Below are 18,320 nucleotides of genomic sequence, written 5' to 3'. Positions count from 1 at the left end.
ATTGAATATTTACATATATATTGCAAACAGATAGAAACACTGGCAGGATTATTGTAATAACCTGCAGCTACATAAGAGTATATATATATAAAGAAGATAAATAAATGAGTAAGTTAAAGTAATTTGGATATGAAGAAGGTATTAAAAATAAATTTAAGGAACCGCAGAAAGAGGGGGAAGGAAGTCAATTTTTAAAATGTCAAAATTATTGTAAAATCAGTGAAATATATATATCTGAAAAGTATAAATAAAAGTTGCAAGTAAGCACTATTTAGGCACTACCAGCCTTTCCCAACCCCTGCCTTCTTCTGGGCTGCAGATGGGAAGGGCCATAGCTCAGTGACAAAGCATCTGCTTTGTATACACATTATTCCAAGGTCAATCCGTATCAAATCCATGTAGGACTCTGAATGTCCCCTGCCTGACACCCTGCAGAGCCACTGCCAGCCAGTGTAGATATTACTGAGCTGGATATACCAAAGTGGACCATTGGCCTAAGGCAATTTCCTATGCTCCTATGGGCTCTTGTGCCCATAGGATTGTAAGTGGCCATTTCTATATCCTGGATGCTCTTTTAAAAAAAAAAAATCACTGTCTTCTCTCTCTCCCCCCCCCCCCCCATTATTGCTTGAGCACAAATGACTTAGCCATCACACCACTCTTCTGAAAAAAGCTTAAATAGGATTCCTAGGCAGGCCCACTGCAGAAGAAAGTCCCTACAAAGAAATTGGCTCCAAGGAACTCAAGCAAACAAACCCAAGCCAAGATCACCAGGTTAAAAAAAGAAGACGTTTGAATGAGATTCCCTCCTTGCCAGATCGAATTCCTTTAAAAAACAACAACACACACACATAGACACTGTAGTAATTTACACATATGCAAATACTGGAGCGTTTCTCATTTGTAATAAATACCTGAATGTGCTCTTTCGAAACTAGCCAGGGTCGATGTGCAAGAAGCTTATTGATTTCATTCAGGTTTTTCAGTCTTTGTGGAACGTATTCCAAGCCATTCAGCCATTCTGGGATCCCTCCAGTCTTCAGAAACTCATCCACATGCATGTTTATAAGGTAGGAACACTGGTGCCTGGCAGCAGCCTGGAGTTGGAAACAAAGATGAAGGTGACCTGATCAAAACCTGTCTACTCTCGAGGAAAGGTGGAGAGTACAGGGACAAGAGAGAAAAAGGCATTGTAATAAAGGCAGAGAACCATGCATTAAGCACACGTGCAAGAAATCCTTGATTTCATTTTCTCTGACAGAAAGGCAGATGAAACCTGTTTTGAAAAGCATGATTTTTAAAACCAAGCAAGCGACAAATGTGCATACTGAACGTTTGCAAGTATGCCCTAGCAGAGCGGCCAGGACACTTCCAGCCAAATCCCTAGTTCAAATCTTGCCGTGAATTCAAAACGTGGCCTTGGGAAAGCCACCAGCTTTCAGCCTCAGTCCTCCCCTCCGCACAATGGGGATAAGAATATTGATTCATTTTACAGGACTTCATAGATTGTTGCTGACAGGCTAATATATGTGAAACACTTTTGAGCATTTGAATGTTAAGTAATATATTTTGACTACTTGCAGGATTTGGCTAATTAAGGACTATGCTTTGCATTTCATTTATTTTAAATGGAAATTTAAAGAGGAGCAGGTGGTGTGTGGTGGCTCAACTGCTGGGCCTGGACTGGAGAAAGTCAAGTTCAGATCCTTACTGAGCCATGACATATTCTAGCCAGGCAAGAACACAAAGACACCTGGTGTGGAAAGCAAGGCCAATGAGTGCTCTGAGGAGAGGTCAAATGCTCAGATAGAGAGGCCTGGGTCTCATTTTGCTGTGGGCCTGACATTTTGCCTTGGGCCCGAGGTTCCAAGGGAAGCAGATCACTGCTGGGAATTTATAAATCTACTCTGTAAATAAATAAAATTTATTTACTAAATAACTAAATCCATATAGCTTATTCAGAGTGCAGCGCTGAGTGTTCCTTTGTGTGAAATATATATTTTATAATAGTATCCGGCACATAGTCCATGTAATTGATCGCAGGGAAGCAATTTCATTTATGGCTGCTTGTCAATCACCTTGGGATGCAAGCTCTGGTATAAATCCCTTAATACTCTGGGATTGGTGCCTTTCTTCTGAAGCCAGGCTTGATCCTGCCTCAGGTCCAGCTGCTGGAATTTAAAGCTCTTAAAAATGCCAGATTTGTGAGATATCACCCTTTTCTTTTTAAACCATCGCAAAATGAAACAAAATAAAGGCTGGTTTGATTTACAGAAGCGCTGGAAAGGATACAAATGTCAACTACAACCGAGAAGGAAACAATAAGAGGTAGAATTTCTGAGTACATACCATGATTGCAATGTAGTGCCGGTAGGGCAAAGGAAGAGGCCCGTCCATACGCAACATATAAAACTGGCTGCGAAGGAAAGACTCCAGGTATTGAGTGTGTAAACTCATGACCTGGGTGATGTTGTCTAGGCGGCCCGATGTAGAATATTCTTCCACAAGCAGGTGCATGCGTTCATTCAAACTGTTGGCTTGGATAACCTACAGGGAATATAAGCAAGACAAGCAACTAGGAAGGATACTTATACAGTGGTGCCTCGCTTAACGAATGCCCTGCTTAACAAAATTTATGCTTACCGAAAGGATTTTTTGAGCGGAGCTTGCCTCGCTAGACGAATGCGTTTTACGAAAAATTCATCTAGCGAATCGCGGTTTCCCATAGGAATGCATTGAAATTCAATTAATGCGTTCCTATGGGCAAAAAAAAAATCAAAAAAATTCAATGCATTCCTATGGGATTCGCTAGACGAATTTTTCGCTATAAGAAAAGACCCGTAGAACGAATTAATTTCGTCTAGCGAGGCACCACTGTATTTACCTCTATACTGTATTCATGACCTTTTTAATGAGACCCCCGGGGAGCTAGGACTATTTCAAAAACCAACAACTACAACAACCATAACAACCACAAACTAAGTTCAAATGTAGAACTCTGTAGAACTCGTCGGTGAGATAGCCTCTACAGAATACCTACTGTTGCTCAAACTTCTATAATCACAGCCTACTTTACTGAAGGGTTTTTAACAATTCCGTGCATCCAGAAATATTTTTAGCAAATAAACATTCAGTAGGGGGGGGAAAGCCTGCAGAAACACACAACGGAATGCATGCTTGCATGCCCAAGAAGCTGGCATAAAGAACGCAGGTGTAAGTGAAACCGGCGTATGTTTACACGAGACCCAAGGCCCGTTCAGCAGCAGAGCAGGGGCTACTGCTCTGCCTAAGCCTGGCAGAGGGAAAACAAGCCTTTAAATCAGTGTTCTATGCCAGGTTGCCAGGTGATGTGACTGAGCTGAACAGGCTTAGGAACCTGCCTAAGTTCCCCTCTCTAGTTCCACCCCCTGGAACGCCCCTTTTGGGTTCAGCCAGCTTCAGCTCAACTGGCAGAGACAGTTACACTGGCGTATCTTTGGCTGAGCCAGGGCTGGAGAATGAACACTGGCGGAGCTGGGAATCTAAGCTGCTCGTTGCAGTGAATCTTGCCACAGGATAGCCCCCTAGGTGAGTTACCCTTCTGGAATTCTCATCCAAGAGGTTTAAGCCAAGCGGTCACCTGCCTGATATAAACCTGGGGTCTAAGCTGTTTAGTAGACACTCAGGAAGAAACACAGGGTGCAGGGGGGAACATCATTCAACAGGAATATGTCCCGTCATCATTACTGCACATTGAAGGTGGGGAAAATAAACTTACTTCCTTTTCTGGTATAAAGGCACTTGGTCCTCTTGTCAAAGGCAGAGACACTCTGATTTTCTTTTCCTGCAGAAGAAAATAGCAGATGCAAGAATTACCATGCTTTCAAAATATTAGGCCTAGAAAGCCTGACCTATATTGAGTCAGACCATTGGTCCATCTAGCTCAGTACTGTCTCCACTGACTGGCAGTAGCTCTCTCCAGGGTTTCAGGCAGGGGACATTTCCTGCCCTGTTTGGAGGCACCAGGGATCAAACTTGGGACCCTATGCATGCAAAGCAGATGCTACAGCCCTTCCCAGGCAAAATGGGCAAGGTTGTGTCTTCACTGAATTCTGTATGAAGAGATGGAACACTTCTAAGCCTTATGAGGAACGGTTGAAGGAGCTGGGTACGTTTAGCCTGGAAAAGAGGAGACCAAGAGAAGGTATGATAGCCACCTTCAAACTTCTCAAGGGCTGTCACATGGGAGATGGAGCAAGCTTCTTTTCTCCTGCTCTAGAAGGTAGGACTCGAACCAATGGCTGCAAGCCACAAGAAAGGAGAATGCGACTAAACTTATGGAAAAACTTTCTGACGGTAAGAGATTTTTGACAATGGAACGGTCTCCCTCGGGAGGTTGTGGACTCTCCTTCCTTGGAGGTTTTAAAACAAAGGTTGGGTGGTCATGGAGAGTCCTGCATTGCAGGGAGTTGGGACTAGATGGCCCTTGGATCCCTTCCAAGATTCTATGATTCTGACCTGTATGGCCTGGGCCCTCCTCCTCCTGTGGGACTGGGGCAAAGATTAATCTACCATGCAGTAGCTCTAAGAACATCCATAGCACGTCAATTCCAAATAGCACCACCTCAAATCATCAGGTATGACATACTGAATAGAATGGGCGGTGCTAGAAGACGGCAGAGCTTGGAAAATACCCAGAGGAGGAGCAACAGCTAGACTGTGAATTCCTAGGATGCTGGAAACCAGTCCAGCTTGCCAAGCAAGCTCCCCACTATGTAGCCTGCAGCATGCTCAAAACAATGATCCGAGCAAGAAGCCACTCACTTTTAAATACTGTATCTGTTTTTATACGCTTTTTTGGGGTTTTGTTAGGAAAATGTTTATTCCAATGCAATTTACACAGAGATGTGATAATCGTACACCATTAATACAAAACCACGCTGTGTAAATTAGGAATGGGTGAATCCATCCATTTAGCTTTACTTCAGTTTCTCATTTTACCAAATCTTAAATCGACTATATTTCCACATCCGCTTGTAGCTTTTAAAAAAAAGCCCCCATGAAAATTCATCAACATTTTGGTGCAAATTTCCCCTAAGAGTTATTTGTACGCAATTTCGTCTAACTTGGTATTTCCGCAAAACAGTATGTTTGTAAAGCACCCCGGCGTGAAAACAATCCTACTCGCCACAGGTGACCAAGCCATCTGCAAGCCTTCTGTAAGACTGGACAAAAGAACCCAAATATTTTTTTTCCCCACATATGGGCAGAGAAGCAAATTCTACACACATAAGCAATTTGTTTAAGGGCTCCAAAAGTCATTAGCAATGCTGCAGTTCTTGGAAAGTTATCAGAAAGATATATTGTAGCAAGTTCCAAAAAGAAAGAGGGGGGGGAGAGAAGGAAGTGAAGCCCTGACAAGTTAAAACACACACACACACTATGTCAAGCTTCTTGGACAGAAAAGGCAGAAATGCATGAAGAACTAATGCAAATTGTTTCCAATTTGTGAAGATTTTGGACGAGGAAACATACAGAAAAGCATGGGAAAACAGCAAGTTGTAGGCTGCCCACTCATTTATATACGGTAGCTTCTTTTTGCAACAACTGAGCCAGGAACGGCTCGAGTTCTCTTCGCCTGATACTTCCCCACTCAATTCAAAACAAGTTCTGATTTAATTTAATTAACACGTCGAGGCTCTCAGCATTAATACGCTGCCCTGGCTGTTCAAGTAGATGTCTCCTCATCTCACTGCGCAGGGAACTAACTCTGTCGTTCTTCTTAACCCTTCACCAACTGCACCTTCATGGGTTTCCAAGAGCTGGGGTCCGGGGACCTCACATTGTCTTCCGCTGCCTCCACATGATCCTGGCATCAACCTCAGACTGCCAGTAGTTTGTGGGAGGGATTCAAGTGCATACAAGAAACTTAGATCTGGGCAATTAAAGTGAAGTAGTTGTACCTGAGATGAGTAGATAATAACTTGTGGTGTTATAAGGCTCTTGTGTTTGTAGGGGGGAGAGTTCTAGGGTTTGCTGCTGGGCAGACTTATTTATAAAATTCATCCCAAAGAAAGTTGACAGGGTGAAAAAATTGACCCTGATGCTTATTATGTACTACTAAGTATTATTTCGGCATTATGCATTATTATACATTGCTAATTATTATGAACCGTGTTTATATAATTATATTACGCTTTTTGTATTTAATGAAGATTATGTGATGTATTTGCGCTAGGTGGTTCATGTTGCTATGTTGTAAAAAAAGAAAAGAAAAGGTGGCCTTTTGAAGAAGGGTGGTATATAATTTCTTAAATAATGGTTATTATTATAATAACGCTCTGCTGCTGTAGTACAGCAAATCTACTTTTAAAACAAAACAAAAACACCTCTCCCTTGAGAAGTGGTGGACTCTCCTTGGAGGTTTTTAAGCAGAGAGGCTGGGTGGCCTGTCTGCCATGGATGCTTTCGTTGACATTCTTGCATTGTAGGGGGCTGGTCTAGATGACCCTCGGGGTCCCTTAAAACTCTAAGATTCTATTATTCTATGTCTATGGCATACCCTCCTCTCTCACAGTTCCACTTCTCCACTGAAAATCTCCCCATCACAGCCTCCACTCTGCAAACGAGAAGAGAAGAGGAGCCAGTGGTCAGAAAGTGAAGATATGTGGTGGGAGGTGGGGATTTCTGTTGAGCTGCAAGATACTCTCTGGAACAAGATTTCAAGCCTGGGTCAAAACAATAAGGGCTTTTTTCTTTTTCGCGACATGTCAGATTTTGAAAAGAAGGAGTGCCATGCAATAATATTGTATATCTGAGGCTTGAAACATTGCCTATGTGCCCTTGAGAAGGGACTGGAACATAACACATGGGGGGAAAAATTTCAACTACAGATAGAAGTTTACTTACGAAGGTGCAACTTTCATCCATATTTGGGGTTAGCAGCAACTGGCAACCTATCTGCAAAATCTAGCCTCTAAATGAGTGCTACCTTATCTCCTCCATTCGCCTGTTCCTAACTTTCCTTTGATAAGGGTCAATTTAGAGGCAGGACAGCAGTCCCTCAAAGCCCTACTTCTTAGAAGCAACCTTCCAGTAAAACTATTGACTTGATCAAAAAGTAGGTGCTTGGCTATGAAGTGCTGTGTGTGTGTGTAAAGTATTTCCTTTCAAATCCCACCTTTCCTCCAGACAGTCTCCTGCTCAGGTACTAGCCAGGCTCAGACCTGCATATCTTCAGAGATGAAACTACATCAGATAACTCCAGATACATTCTCTGGGCTTGAGCCATTCCCTGATTCCTATTGTTCTAGGAAAATATGAATTGCTGCAGTTCCTATGAATTACGGATTAAGCCGTGGTTGGGGAAAAGAGGTAGGAATAGTTTATTTCTCTAATGAAATGCAGCTTTTTGAGAGTGTTTATTATTTAGAGAGCTGAACGAAATAGTGGGAAAACATCACAGAGCTATAGGAGCTGCAGCTTTCTTCTGCATGAAATGCCAACACTTATTCAGCTAATGGTCTAAGCCAGGGGTTGGTAAACTAAGGCCCGCGGGCAGGATGCGGCCCACCGGGCTCGTTAATCCAGCCGGCGAACCTTGCGGACCCTGCTGCCCGCTCGGTCAGTCCCCGCACTAAACCGGCGGAACGCAGAGGCCTCGCCGCACAGGGACTGACTTCTGCAGCATGGCGCAGTTTCTGATTGGTGTCCAATCAAAAGCTGCGAACACCTCTGGGCAGGTGGCGACACTGCTGTGGCTTCTGATTGATTGCAGGAAGCTCCTGCAGCCAATCAGAAGCCGTGGACGCCTCTGGGCGCCACCCCTACCTTCCCGTTGAGGCGGGCAAGCGGGAGGAAGTGGCTTTTCGGGAGGGGGGGTGCTTTTGGGAGAGGGTGGGTCCGGCCCCCCACAAGGTCTGAGGGACAGTGGACCAGCCCCCTCCTGAAAAAGTTTGCTGACCCCTGGTCTAAGCTAATGGACAATAAGTATCTGGATTGCGGGACGGACGGACTGAGAAATCAGATGATTAACCTGGTGCCTTACTAGTCTGTAAAGAAGGACTTACAACTAGTTTTATGGGAGGCGGAGGACCACATGCACATAAGGAGCGCATGAAAGATGGTAGTCCAGCCCCACCCCAATGGGCTACTAGGACATCCCGTTTGCCATAGCCATTAGTCCCTCTCCACTATTGGGCTGGCATCAAGGGATTGTGATAGTGACCAGTACTCTGTCGATCTGTCATGGATGCTTTAGCTGAGATTCCTGAATTGCTGGGGATTGGACTAGATGACCCTTGGGGTTCCTTCCAACTCTACAATTCTATCATTCTTAACGGGCATATTTGGCAAACCCTGCCTTATACAGACTTCTTCCCTGAGGAGCACTGTGCTGTGCACAATATAATATCCCAAGCCATTTTATAAAAAGGGGGGGAGCCAAGGTATGATTTCTTAGAGTCCTTGTGCCATCCTGTTTTTAAATAAATAATCTATAAGACACCATGTGCAGACTCTAGGTCTCCCTGCCTTTACGCAAGCCGAAGGCAAATGGCACCTTGGCAGAAACAGAACCACAAACTTGGTTGGGATGCTTTTCTACAAGGTACATGGCATTTCAGAGCATCAGAACGACATTGCCTTCAGGCAGGTTTAGGCACGAAACAGAGGACTGCCAGGCAGGCAGCAAAGAACAGAATCAGCCATTCTGCAGGGATGCCGATTGAAGGGAGCTCATTAGATGGCAGCACTAAGCAAACTATTGCTCGAGAAAGCTATTTCAGATACGTGCAAATGTATCTGCGCAAATGCTCCAGAAATCATCATAAACATCCACATTTAACCTAGAAGAAAATGGGCCCTTCGTGTGTCCCATTTACATCATTATTATTTTAACCACAGGGATCTGGCATTCCTGTCTGGGTACGGGTCATCCACACAGCAGTGCAGGAGGAAGATGGATCAGTGCCCCAGGCCACCCCCCAATCCCTTTAGTGGGAATGAAGCTGCAACTCCCACCCTACCCGTCCTTGCAAGTCTGTTCCATAGACCACAATTGCAGGGCCAGAGTAATTACAATAGCCATATGTTTTTCTTGCTTTTCCATGTTGTTGAAATAAAAGCACAGGAAGCTGCCCATCTTGAAACACCCTTCAAGGGCAGAAAGACGGCCTATGGGCGAAACAAGATGATGCATAAAATGTGCAAATAATTACCATTAATGATAATGGTGATAAGTTCAGGGTAATTTTTTAAACTACCAAAACACTTAAGTAGCAGTCACAGAGCACCCCCCCCCCAATTAGGGCTGGAAACCCAGTGCACAGAGAGGGGACTGATCTTTCCCCGCTCCAAGCTGCTATCCATCCTGAAAGGTAAGCCAAATAGCATCTTCCCTCCTAGGGCAAGTTACAGTCGGTGTGTGTGTGTGTGTGTGTGTGTGTGTGTGTGCGATTGTCAGGGGATGGCAGAGTGAACAGGAAGTGTTAAATCTACTGCTGCTCAAGGGTACTTGCACATTTTGACAGAAACAAGTTGTTGTTATTATTATTATTAATTACATTTTTACACTGTCATATACAGTGGTACCTTGGTTTACGAACTTAATCCGTTCTGGAAGCCCGTTCTTAAACCGAAGCGTTCTTAAACCAAGGCATGCTTTCCCATAGCAGCAGGGGACTCAATTTACAAATGGAACACACTCAACAGGAAGCGGAACATGTTCTTATTCCAAGGCAAAACAAAACAAAACACCTACTTTCGGGTTTGCAGCGTTCTTAATCCAAGTTGTTTATAAACTAAGCTTTTTCTTAAACCAAGGTACCACTGTATACCTGTAGGTCTCAGGGCTGTTCACACTACCCAGGCTTGTGCCCTGGGGAGGTCACTTACGGTAGGTACTGCTAACACAGTGGTTTTACTTCACCCCTAGAGGCACGCTCCATTGTCTCTCGAGATAGACGCATGTCAACGATATCTTCCAGGCAGCTCAAGCTGGCATTCATAGTTCCCCCCCATCCCCACTATCTCCTATGACAGGCATGGCCAAACTTGGCCCGCCAGCTGTTTTGGGACTACAATTCCCATCATCCCTGACCACTGGTCCTGTTAGCTAGGGATGATGGGAGTTGTAGTCCCAAAACAGCTGGAGGGCCAAGTTTGGCCATGCCTGTCCTATGAGGTAGGTTAGGCTGAAAGAGAGTTAATGACTGAAAATTGCCCCATGAACTTCATGACCAAGCAGGGATTTAAACCCTCCCTGGTCTCCCAATCAGTTGATGCTTTGCTATATAGCAGGCACCCCCAAACTTCAGCCCTCCAGATGTTTTGGACTACAATTCCCATCTTCCCCGACCACTGGTCCTGTTAGCTAGGGATCATGGGAGTTGTAGGCCAAAACATCTGGAGGGCTGCAGTTTGGGGGTGCCTACTATATAGGAATATTAGTACTCCCAATTCTGTGTCAACCACACCCTCACAGCAGCCATTTTGTGTCAAGCCACGCCATCTTGTGGTAGCCATTTTGTGACTGGTTGGTGCCCACAAAATTCTTTTAAAATTCCAAATTTGCCCCCCGGTCCAAGACGTTTCAGACCACTGTACCAAACTATGCTGGCTCTTTAGTAGACATATGGTAGGCAGGCTGTCTTGCTCAAAAGAACTGCACTGGAAACATATAAGCTGAAGTTAATTTGAAAGTTATAATGTGCATAATTAAGAACAATTCTTCCAACATTTGCGTGTATAAGGTGGATTAGAGCCATCTGCCTTTTGGCTATGCTTTCTGCAGCACATATCCACTTTCAAAATGTAATTCCTGGCATTGATGAGTCTTCTCCTGGCCAGCTGAATCCGTGTGTCAACCAAAGTTTTAAAAAGGCCTGATATTGCCAGACTCAAGTCCAGGAATCGTTTTTACCTTCCCACCCACCAGCATGACATGGAGTACTGAGTGCATTAACTTGCGACATTTAAACATTGTTTTGTTTTTGTCTTTACTGCTGCCTTTCTTTCCTTAAAAACTAAGGAGAAACTGATATTGGGTATTTACCACCAACTCCCCAACAAAAAGCACCCTCCTTTACCTACATATATATTTTTCCAGGGTACTGCACACATGGGCAAAGGCAGCCACCCATTCAGAGGGACTTCAGGAAACACGGCCTTCAACTATGAATTGATTTCATGGCATCATTACATAACCAAAGCAGAAGGGCTACAACGGCGCCACCACTCTGGCCATGTGACTCCAGGCTGCAGGATCACTATTCCCAACATGGTTTCATAAACAAAAAACAAAGAGGCAGAAAAGATGTCAAAGCAGTGACAAAACAGGAACAACTAAGAGGTGCAATAAAAGAGAAGCATTTGGGAGGAATATTCTGAAGGACCAATGGTTTCAAGCAAGGTACAGTGGTGCCTCACTAGACGAATTTAATTCGTTCCACGGGTCTATTCTTATAATGAAAAATTTGTCTAGCGAATCCCATAGGAATGCATTGAATATTTTTTTTAAAAAAAATGCCCATAGGAACGCATTAATTGAATTTCAATGCATTCCTATGGGAAACCGTGATTCGCTAGACGAATTTTTCGTAAAATGAATTTGTCTAGCGAGGCAACCTCCGCTAGAAAAATCCTTTCTTTAAGCGAAAATTTTGTCTTACGGGGCGTTTGTTAAGCGAGGCACCACTGTAATCATAGATATTCCATTGCAAGCTCTGAGTATGGGTCTTTCTGTAGTCCAAATGGCATCATCCACACACAAAAGAGATCTCAGCGGGCGTGGAGGAACTCTAAGCTTGCAGAAGTACCAAAAAGTGGGGGAAGAGTCCAAAACAGATGAATGAGGTCTGAGCACACTAAATGATTTTTTTTTGGGGGGGAGGAGAGGAAAATCAGGGGGAGGAAGAACGGAATTAAATACCCTGAAAGAAGACATAGCTGGCTGGCACCCTAAGCAGGAACATTCCACACTCCAGCAGTTTGCTTCTGGTCCCACTTGAAATAATCTAAAAGCCAGTTTGCAACTCTCTACCATGCTGTAGGGTGGCCAACGAAAACCATTGATAAAGTTTTTAAGCGGGGGGGGGGGGAAGTGCTTGACTCTCATTGGCTGGGGTTTACTTGGGCCAGAGAACAGGTTTGGTCCTCATTCCAAGTGTCCTAAATGCATCCCTTTCCTTCCTGCCACATAAATGAAGGATTGCCATTTGCTCCCATGGGGAAAAGCCAACTGCTGCCCTTTGGGATAGTGCTGCAGTATGGACAAGAGACAGAACCCCAAAACCCTATAGCACCTTACTATCCAATCCTGACACAAGCGTCCCAGCCTTCACAGACTAGAATCCAGCAGGGCAATGCCAACTTGGGGCAGAGCTGGATATAAACTGCACCCACCTCTAAGAGTCCTTGCAGTAATCAGGACATTTCTCCATGCACAAACCACCTTGGCACAATAGAGGCGTTTGCAACTCAGCCTATACAGTAATACACAGCTCGGGAGCAATTGCAAAGAACACAATCAAATTTATTTTGTTGACTTCTGCTGTTTTTATTGCCTCTGTTCAGCAGCTTGAAATGGGGAGATATCTGGTTGCAATAGAAAAATAAATCTCTTCTTGCTGTGGAAACTTCCACAATCTCAGTGAGACAATTCAGCATTAAAATTTCATACCGCACCACTCAAGAGAAGAAACTCTGAAACGTGACTGTACTGTTTGCCAAAAGGACTGTGTGTCATCCAAGCTATGCATAAGTTCAGACGGAGGACTTTGTCCCAAGAATCTTCAGTTCTATAAACTTAAAAAAAAAACCTAGTCAATCCCTTCAGACTGATATTACAGTCAACAAATCCAAGCATGTTTGCAAATCATTCCCAGTTTAGCTCCTGTAACACCCAACCTCTTTTTGCTTTATCTGTTTTCCCCCCGGATGAAGCTCTCCTGCAATTATTCTACTTCAGTGTTTCCCAACAGGTGGTCCGCGGACCCCCAGGGGTCCGCGAGCTGTGCCAGAGGGGTCCGCAGCGCTGCCCAGCGCTGCCTGGGGCGGCTTCCCGCGTCCGCAGGGAGGGCGTAGTTCAGCACGGTTACTGATTGGCTACAGGAAGCGCCAATCAGAAGGGGCAGCCAATCAGAAGGGGCAGGAAAGAAGTCTCCGCCCAGGCGAGGGAGGGGAAGGCTGGCCGGCAGGAAGAGCGAACCGGAGCGTGGGAGTGTGCGGAGGAATACAGCGCCGCGCCCCGGAGGACATTTCCTGGTGCGCGCCTCCGTCCTGGCTCCCTTGGGGATGATGGGGACGAGGGAGCGCCCTTCCCCGCCAGGGCCTTCGGGAGCTGCGTGCCGGTTCGGCTGCCTTTGGTCCTCGCAGAGGCTGCAATGCACGGCCTGGCGCGCGCGGCGGCGGCGGCTCCGCGGCCTCCCTCCCACCCGCCAGCTGCGTGCCTCAGCTCCCGCCAGTAGCAGACAGAGCGCAAAGCTCTTCCCGGCCCCGCATCACTCTCCTCTTCCCTGGTAGCTCCCGACCCTCTGCAGGAGACTCTCCCGAAGGGGCAGGAGGAGCAAAAGGGAGCCCAGCGCCCCACTTTCCTGGGAATGGAAGAAGATGAGTTCGCCTTCAAAGTGAGCACTTCTTCCATCTTCCATTGCTGGTCCTGAGCCGTACAGAAAAAGTTTGAACGCCAAGAAGGTTTAAAAAATGTATTCTGTGTTTTTACTTGTAACCAGGCAGTTTATATTTTCTCCTGTGGCTGTTCTCCTATGACAGGGTGTTTTTATGTTAATTTGCACATGCATTTCCACCAACTATGAAAACTATTTACTGTAAGATATCATAAATACTAATGTCGATCTGATTCTCAGGGAGCTGTACCACCACAGGAGAGCTATGAGCTGCCTTGCTGAAATCTAAGTAAAAAAATTCCTTCCAGCAGCTCATACCAAAATAAAAAACTTAGTTGGTCTTTAAGGTGCTGCTGGAAGGAATTTTTTTTATTTTGTTTCGACTACGTCAGACCAACACGGCTACCTACCTGAAATCTAAGGTTTGTAGGTGCACAAAAATATTTTGAAAACAGCTGCCTTGGGGTTAGAATCATAGAGTTGGAAGAGACCACAAGGGTCATCTAGTCCAACCCCCTGCAGTGCAGGAACCATCTCTAAACAAATTAATGGGGGTCCTTGTCACAATAGCAGCTCGATGTGGGGTCCTTGAGAAAATTTTGTTGGGAACCCCTGTTCTACTTCAATAATCACCATCTGCTTTGATGGCCTTTGCTTGAGCATGCTTTAAAAGGAACCTGCTCCAGCCATGGTGTGCCAGGTTTCTTTGGGGTAAAGATCAATCTGAACTGCAGATTCGTTTAACATCCATCCGCCCAGATGCTTTTTCATGCTTTTAAAGACAATCAGGGCAGTGGTGTACCTGTGGCTCCTAGCAGTTTATTTTAATACAGTAAGCCCGCAACTTATGCGGGGGTTGCATTTTGGGGGTCGCATCTGAAGCCAAAATAGTTTAACACATTGGCAAGTAGGAATGCAAATGTCTTTTCTCCTGGATGCCCACCCCCTTTCAGCCCCCTTTCAATTGTAAACTTTTTTTGCCAAACACATAAAGCTGAATGCATACAAGCTGATGTGCACATGTTAAATCTGCATAGATTGTGAGATTACTGTACATACACATCTCACCTTTCCTCAGAGTCCAAGGCAGTGCACATGGTTCTTTCCCACCCCATTTTATCTACATACCACACCTGTGAGGTGAGGTTAGACCAGGGTTTCCCAAACTTGGGTCTCCAGCTGTTTGTGAACTACGAATCCCACCATCCCTAGCTAGCAGGACCAGTGTGGTCAGGGATGATGGAAACTGCCGTCCAAAAACAGATGGAGACCCCTGTTTGGGAAACCCAGGATTAGACCAAGAGATGGGCCCCAAGGCTACCCGGTGAGCTTGGTGGCTGAGGTTTCACTGGTTCGGGTCCAATACTTTCACTACTGGCACCACACTGGCAGATGGATCTCCTCCCAGCCATGCTCAAATACCTTAAGGACCACCGGGAGGCTGCTTCAACTCCCACACTAGGGTTGCCCAAGCTTCCAGGAATGAAACCATCATGCGGAGGAGCTGTAAGATAGTCTCCTCCTGTTTGCCCAGTCTCTCATTACCTTTGGGGTATTGCTGTGCGCCCACTTACCAGCATCACTCTGCTAATGTAAGAAGAGGGACACATTGTACGGTCTAAACTGACAAGATTTAGGGTTGCACCTTCTGGGATGCTCCCCTGCACCTTAGACTGCAGGGGAGCAGAGAACTACTGAACTCTTTTGGTAACATAAAAGTTTGCTGCACGCACTGAACTGGCAACTCAAAGAGCAAGGAGGCTCTTTCCCTGGTGTGCTACTTTATGAGCACTCAGAAATGCAACCCTTGTGTCCATCTCTAGTCTGAAGTGGCACAGCCCAGAATTCTGTCCCCTTCAGTCTGTATAAAAGCGCAGGAAAATATCTCAGTGATTCACCCAGGGACACAAGAAGTGCCCCCAATTCTGCATTTTCCTTTGTACATTGGAGAATCCCTGGGTAGGTGACTCAACTTACAACAGAAGTTGCTCTTTTAAAAAAGGAAGAAGGTATTTATAGATCGGTTCTCCAGACCCAGAACTATATGGTTGTTCATTCTGGGTTAATTTAAAAGCAACACTATAAATAGGGATGGGAGTTGATGACATCCTGTGATGCAATCCTTGTCTAACTGTTGTGCGCTAGAAATGACATTTTAGAGGCGCTCTTTCTTCGACCCCAAACTGTTTTACAGCTGCAGTTCTGTACATGCACACATTTCTAAGCTCCTTAAAAGATTTTATGCATCCGGTTTTTGGGGGGGGGGGCTAGAAGAGCTAAACTGCATTACATGATTGGTAAACAACCAAAGTAAATATATTTGTGAGCAAAATCTATATTTGATCTTGCAATCCATGAGTAATTCCTATTTTGGTTTCCTTTTTAAATTGTGAAATATGTTCAGTTAGGCACCCTGAAGCTTTTTTCAAATAATAAAAATAAATGATACGGTAGACTAGAAGGAGCATTTTTCCTTTAGCCTCCGTGAATTCAATCATGTTAGAAGGTTGTTTTGCCTGTCCAAGTTTGAATTTGGCAGAGCTTGGTGGGTGTGGGAGATGATATTCTGCACAGGGTGTTAGGAGAGGGAGGGAGGGAGGGAGGGAGGGAGGGAGGGAGGGAAAGAAAGAGAGAGAGAAAAAAACTCAGCAGGGAGAAATCATTTAACAACTGAAACAGAAACCTGACCTGCAACTCATACCAAACATTCATCGATGAACTGTACATTTTTATAGGAATCAGCATTTTTGATCGTGAAAGCAGCCTGTAAGGCATCCAACTTATTCCAAGCCAAAACTGCTTCAATGCTGTGTTTACTTGAGTCTAATGCACCATCGAATCTAACACACACCTCAGATTTCAGAACCTTGAAATAAAAAAAGTCTTTCTTGCTGAATGTAAATCTGCCATCAGATCTAATGTGCACCTTGATTTTCACAACATAATGTGGCCAAAAAAGATGAGCATTAGATTTGAGTAAATACAGTACAGTATTCCTTCAATAACATGTGGGAAATTGCTAGGTTACTTCCAACTATGAAACAGTGCTTGTGCATTTAGAAAGGGAAAGCATGAAATCAATTTTTCTTAATTTCTAATCACCTTGCTCATAGCAAGACTCTTTATTAGCTGAGCTGAAAACAAAAATCTCCTTTGTGTTCTTTCAGAGCCTCAAAGTTTTAAATCTAACCAGCACATCATTTCAACTATTTTCAAAGAGAGAGATTTAAAAAGGTGCCAAATGCAGCAACATGGAAGTAAGCACCTTAAAAAGAAGATTGCTTTGCGTCACTGCAGAATGCATAAGGAGGAGCATTTACTCCATTCTAACAACCTCCTTTGCTCTTAAATGATTTTACTAATGCTTCAAATCTAGGTCAACAAGAGCTGAGCTTGCATGTAACGCTTGATTCACAAGCATGGTTTATTTGTGGTTAAACTATGGTTAAGACACTTGGTAAGGTTTGGATGATCAAATCAAACCTTGATTTGTAAGCCATGACTTTTAAGTGTTATGTGCAAACAAGGCCAATGTGTGAGATCAAAGGGAATCCTGGTTTTTCAGGAAAGCTGAAGAACTACACTTGTGCAAGAGCCATGCATGGGTGCAGGTGTCTCATTTACTTACAGCCAAACCATGAATTGAACTCCAATTTGCACCTAAGTGGACAGGTGGGAAGACAGGGGGACCCTCTTGCCCTGAGTTCAAATGTTAGGGACCAAGTGTGCATTGAAACCAAATAAATGTCCTGGAGAGGTTTTATAAGTAGTCTGGGTCAGTTAAAAGATGATGACCTTTAGTTCTAGAAACCACAGAAAGGGCCAGTACAGTCATAGTTTGGATCATGAACAAATTGGCTCCTGAACAAATTGGTTCCCGAACGATCAAAACTGGAAGTGAGTGTTCCGGATTTCAAACGTTCTTTTGGAAGCCGAACGTCTGACAGGGCTTCCGATTGGCTGCAGAAGCTTCCTGCAGCCAATCAGACGCCGCGTTTTGGTTTTTGAAGGTTTCGGAAGTCAAACAGACTTCCGGAACGGATTCCGTTTGACTTCCAAGGTACAACTGTAATCGTAACCATTTAACATTAGCCAAGGAAGAAAAATGCATCCTAGCCTCTAGGCAAGCTCCCTCCCCTTGAAGTCTCTCCAACTACTAAGCCACACAATTCAAGGTAACCCATCAAAGCCATTTGCCGCCTCTTGGTTTGGCATTTCCTATGTAATAAAGCAGCTGGAAGAATAAAGCGACATGATACCATCTTTTTACAGCTTTTAAATTATTTCTACACCAGGAAACGGGGTAGGCGTTTCTTGCGTCCTTAAGGTTCTCTACACAGAAGAGCAAGTCACTCAATAGTCAATATTTTTCTCAGTGCGAGTCCTGAGCACCACAGACCGAGATCCATGCCAAGTTGTACAAGCCTGGCTAGAGGGCAGCCAACACATGAGGATCTTAAAAAAAAGAAAGAAAGTGGGTCAAAGTTCAAAATTCTTGCTTTTTATAACAGAGTACAGATTGAATGTGCATCTCAATATTGTGCCAGATCTACTCACCCTGCAAGCTATTTTTAAAAAGGCAAGACATCCCCAACCAGGCAATCTTCCCTCTAGAATCGGAGCAGTCATCAGGAACTTATTTCTGAATATATTACATTCTCTCCATTAGGGCTCATTCATGCAGCTCTCCCAAGGTATCCTTTAACTCACTTTCAC

The 18,320-nt window shown here is 44.6% G+C and overlaps 1 protein-coding gene and 1 long non-coding RNA gene across 4 annotated transcripts in view; one reads left to right on the top strand and one right to left on the bottom strand.

Moving 5' to 3' along the window:
• Window positions 1–18,320, top strand: part of LOC148686036 (uncharacterized) — a 121,539-nt gene that overhangs the window by 49,449 nt on the left and 53,770 nt on the right. The gene's annotated exons all lie outside the window — the stretch shown is intronic.
• The window catches only part of SESN3 (sestrin 3), a 58,717-nt gene that overhangs the window by 11,888 nt on the left and 28,509 nt on the right, over window positions 1–18,320 (bottom strand). For 2 of the 3 annotated variants that reach the window (XM_035114391.3, XM_088668390.1), the window contains 3 exons: window positions 3,758–3,823; window positions 2,350–2,547; window positions 915–1,097 (listed from right to left, as the gene is read on the bottom strand). In XM_035114391.3, the coding sequence (XP_034970282.1) occupies window positions 915–1,097; window positions 2,350–2,547; window positions 3,758–3,823 (447 nt within the window). Of the gene's footprint in view, window positions 1–914; window positions 1,098–2,349; window positions 2,548–3,757; window positions 3,824–12,658; window positions 12,784–18,320 lie in introns of all 3 variants that reach the window. The other variant, XM_088668389.1, reaches the window with a different exon arrangement.

Source organism: Zootoca vivipara, chromosome 4 (genome assembly GCF_965207765.1).
Source record: "Zootoca vivipara chromosome 4, rZooViv2.hap1.1, whole genome shotgun sequence".
Lineage (NCBI taxonomy): Eukaryota > Metazoa > Chordata > Lepidosauria > Squamata > Lacertidae > Zootoca > Zootoca vivipara.
This window is presented reverse-complemented; position numbering and strand designations above follow the sequence as displayed.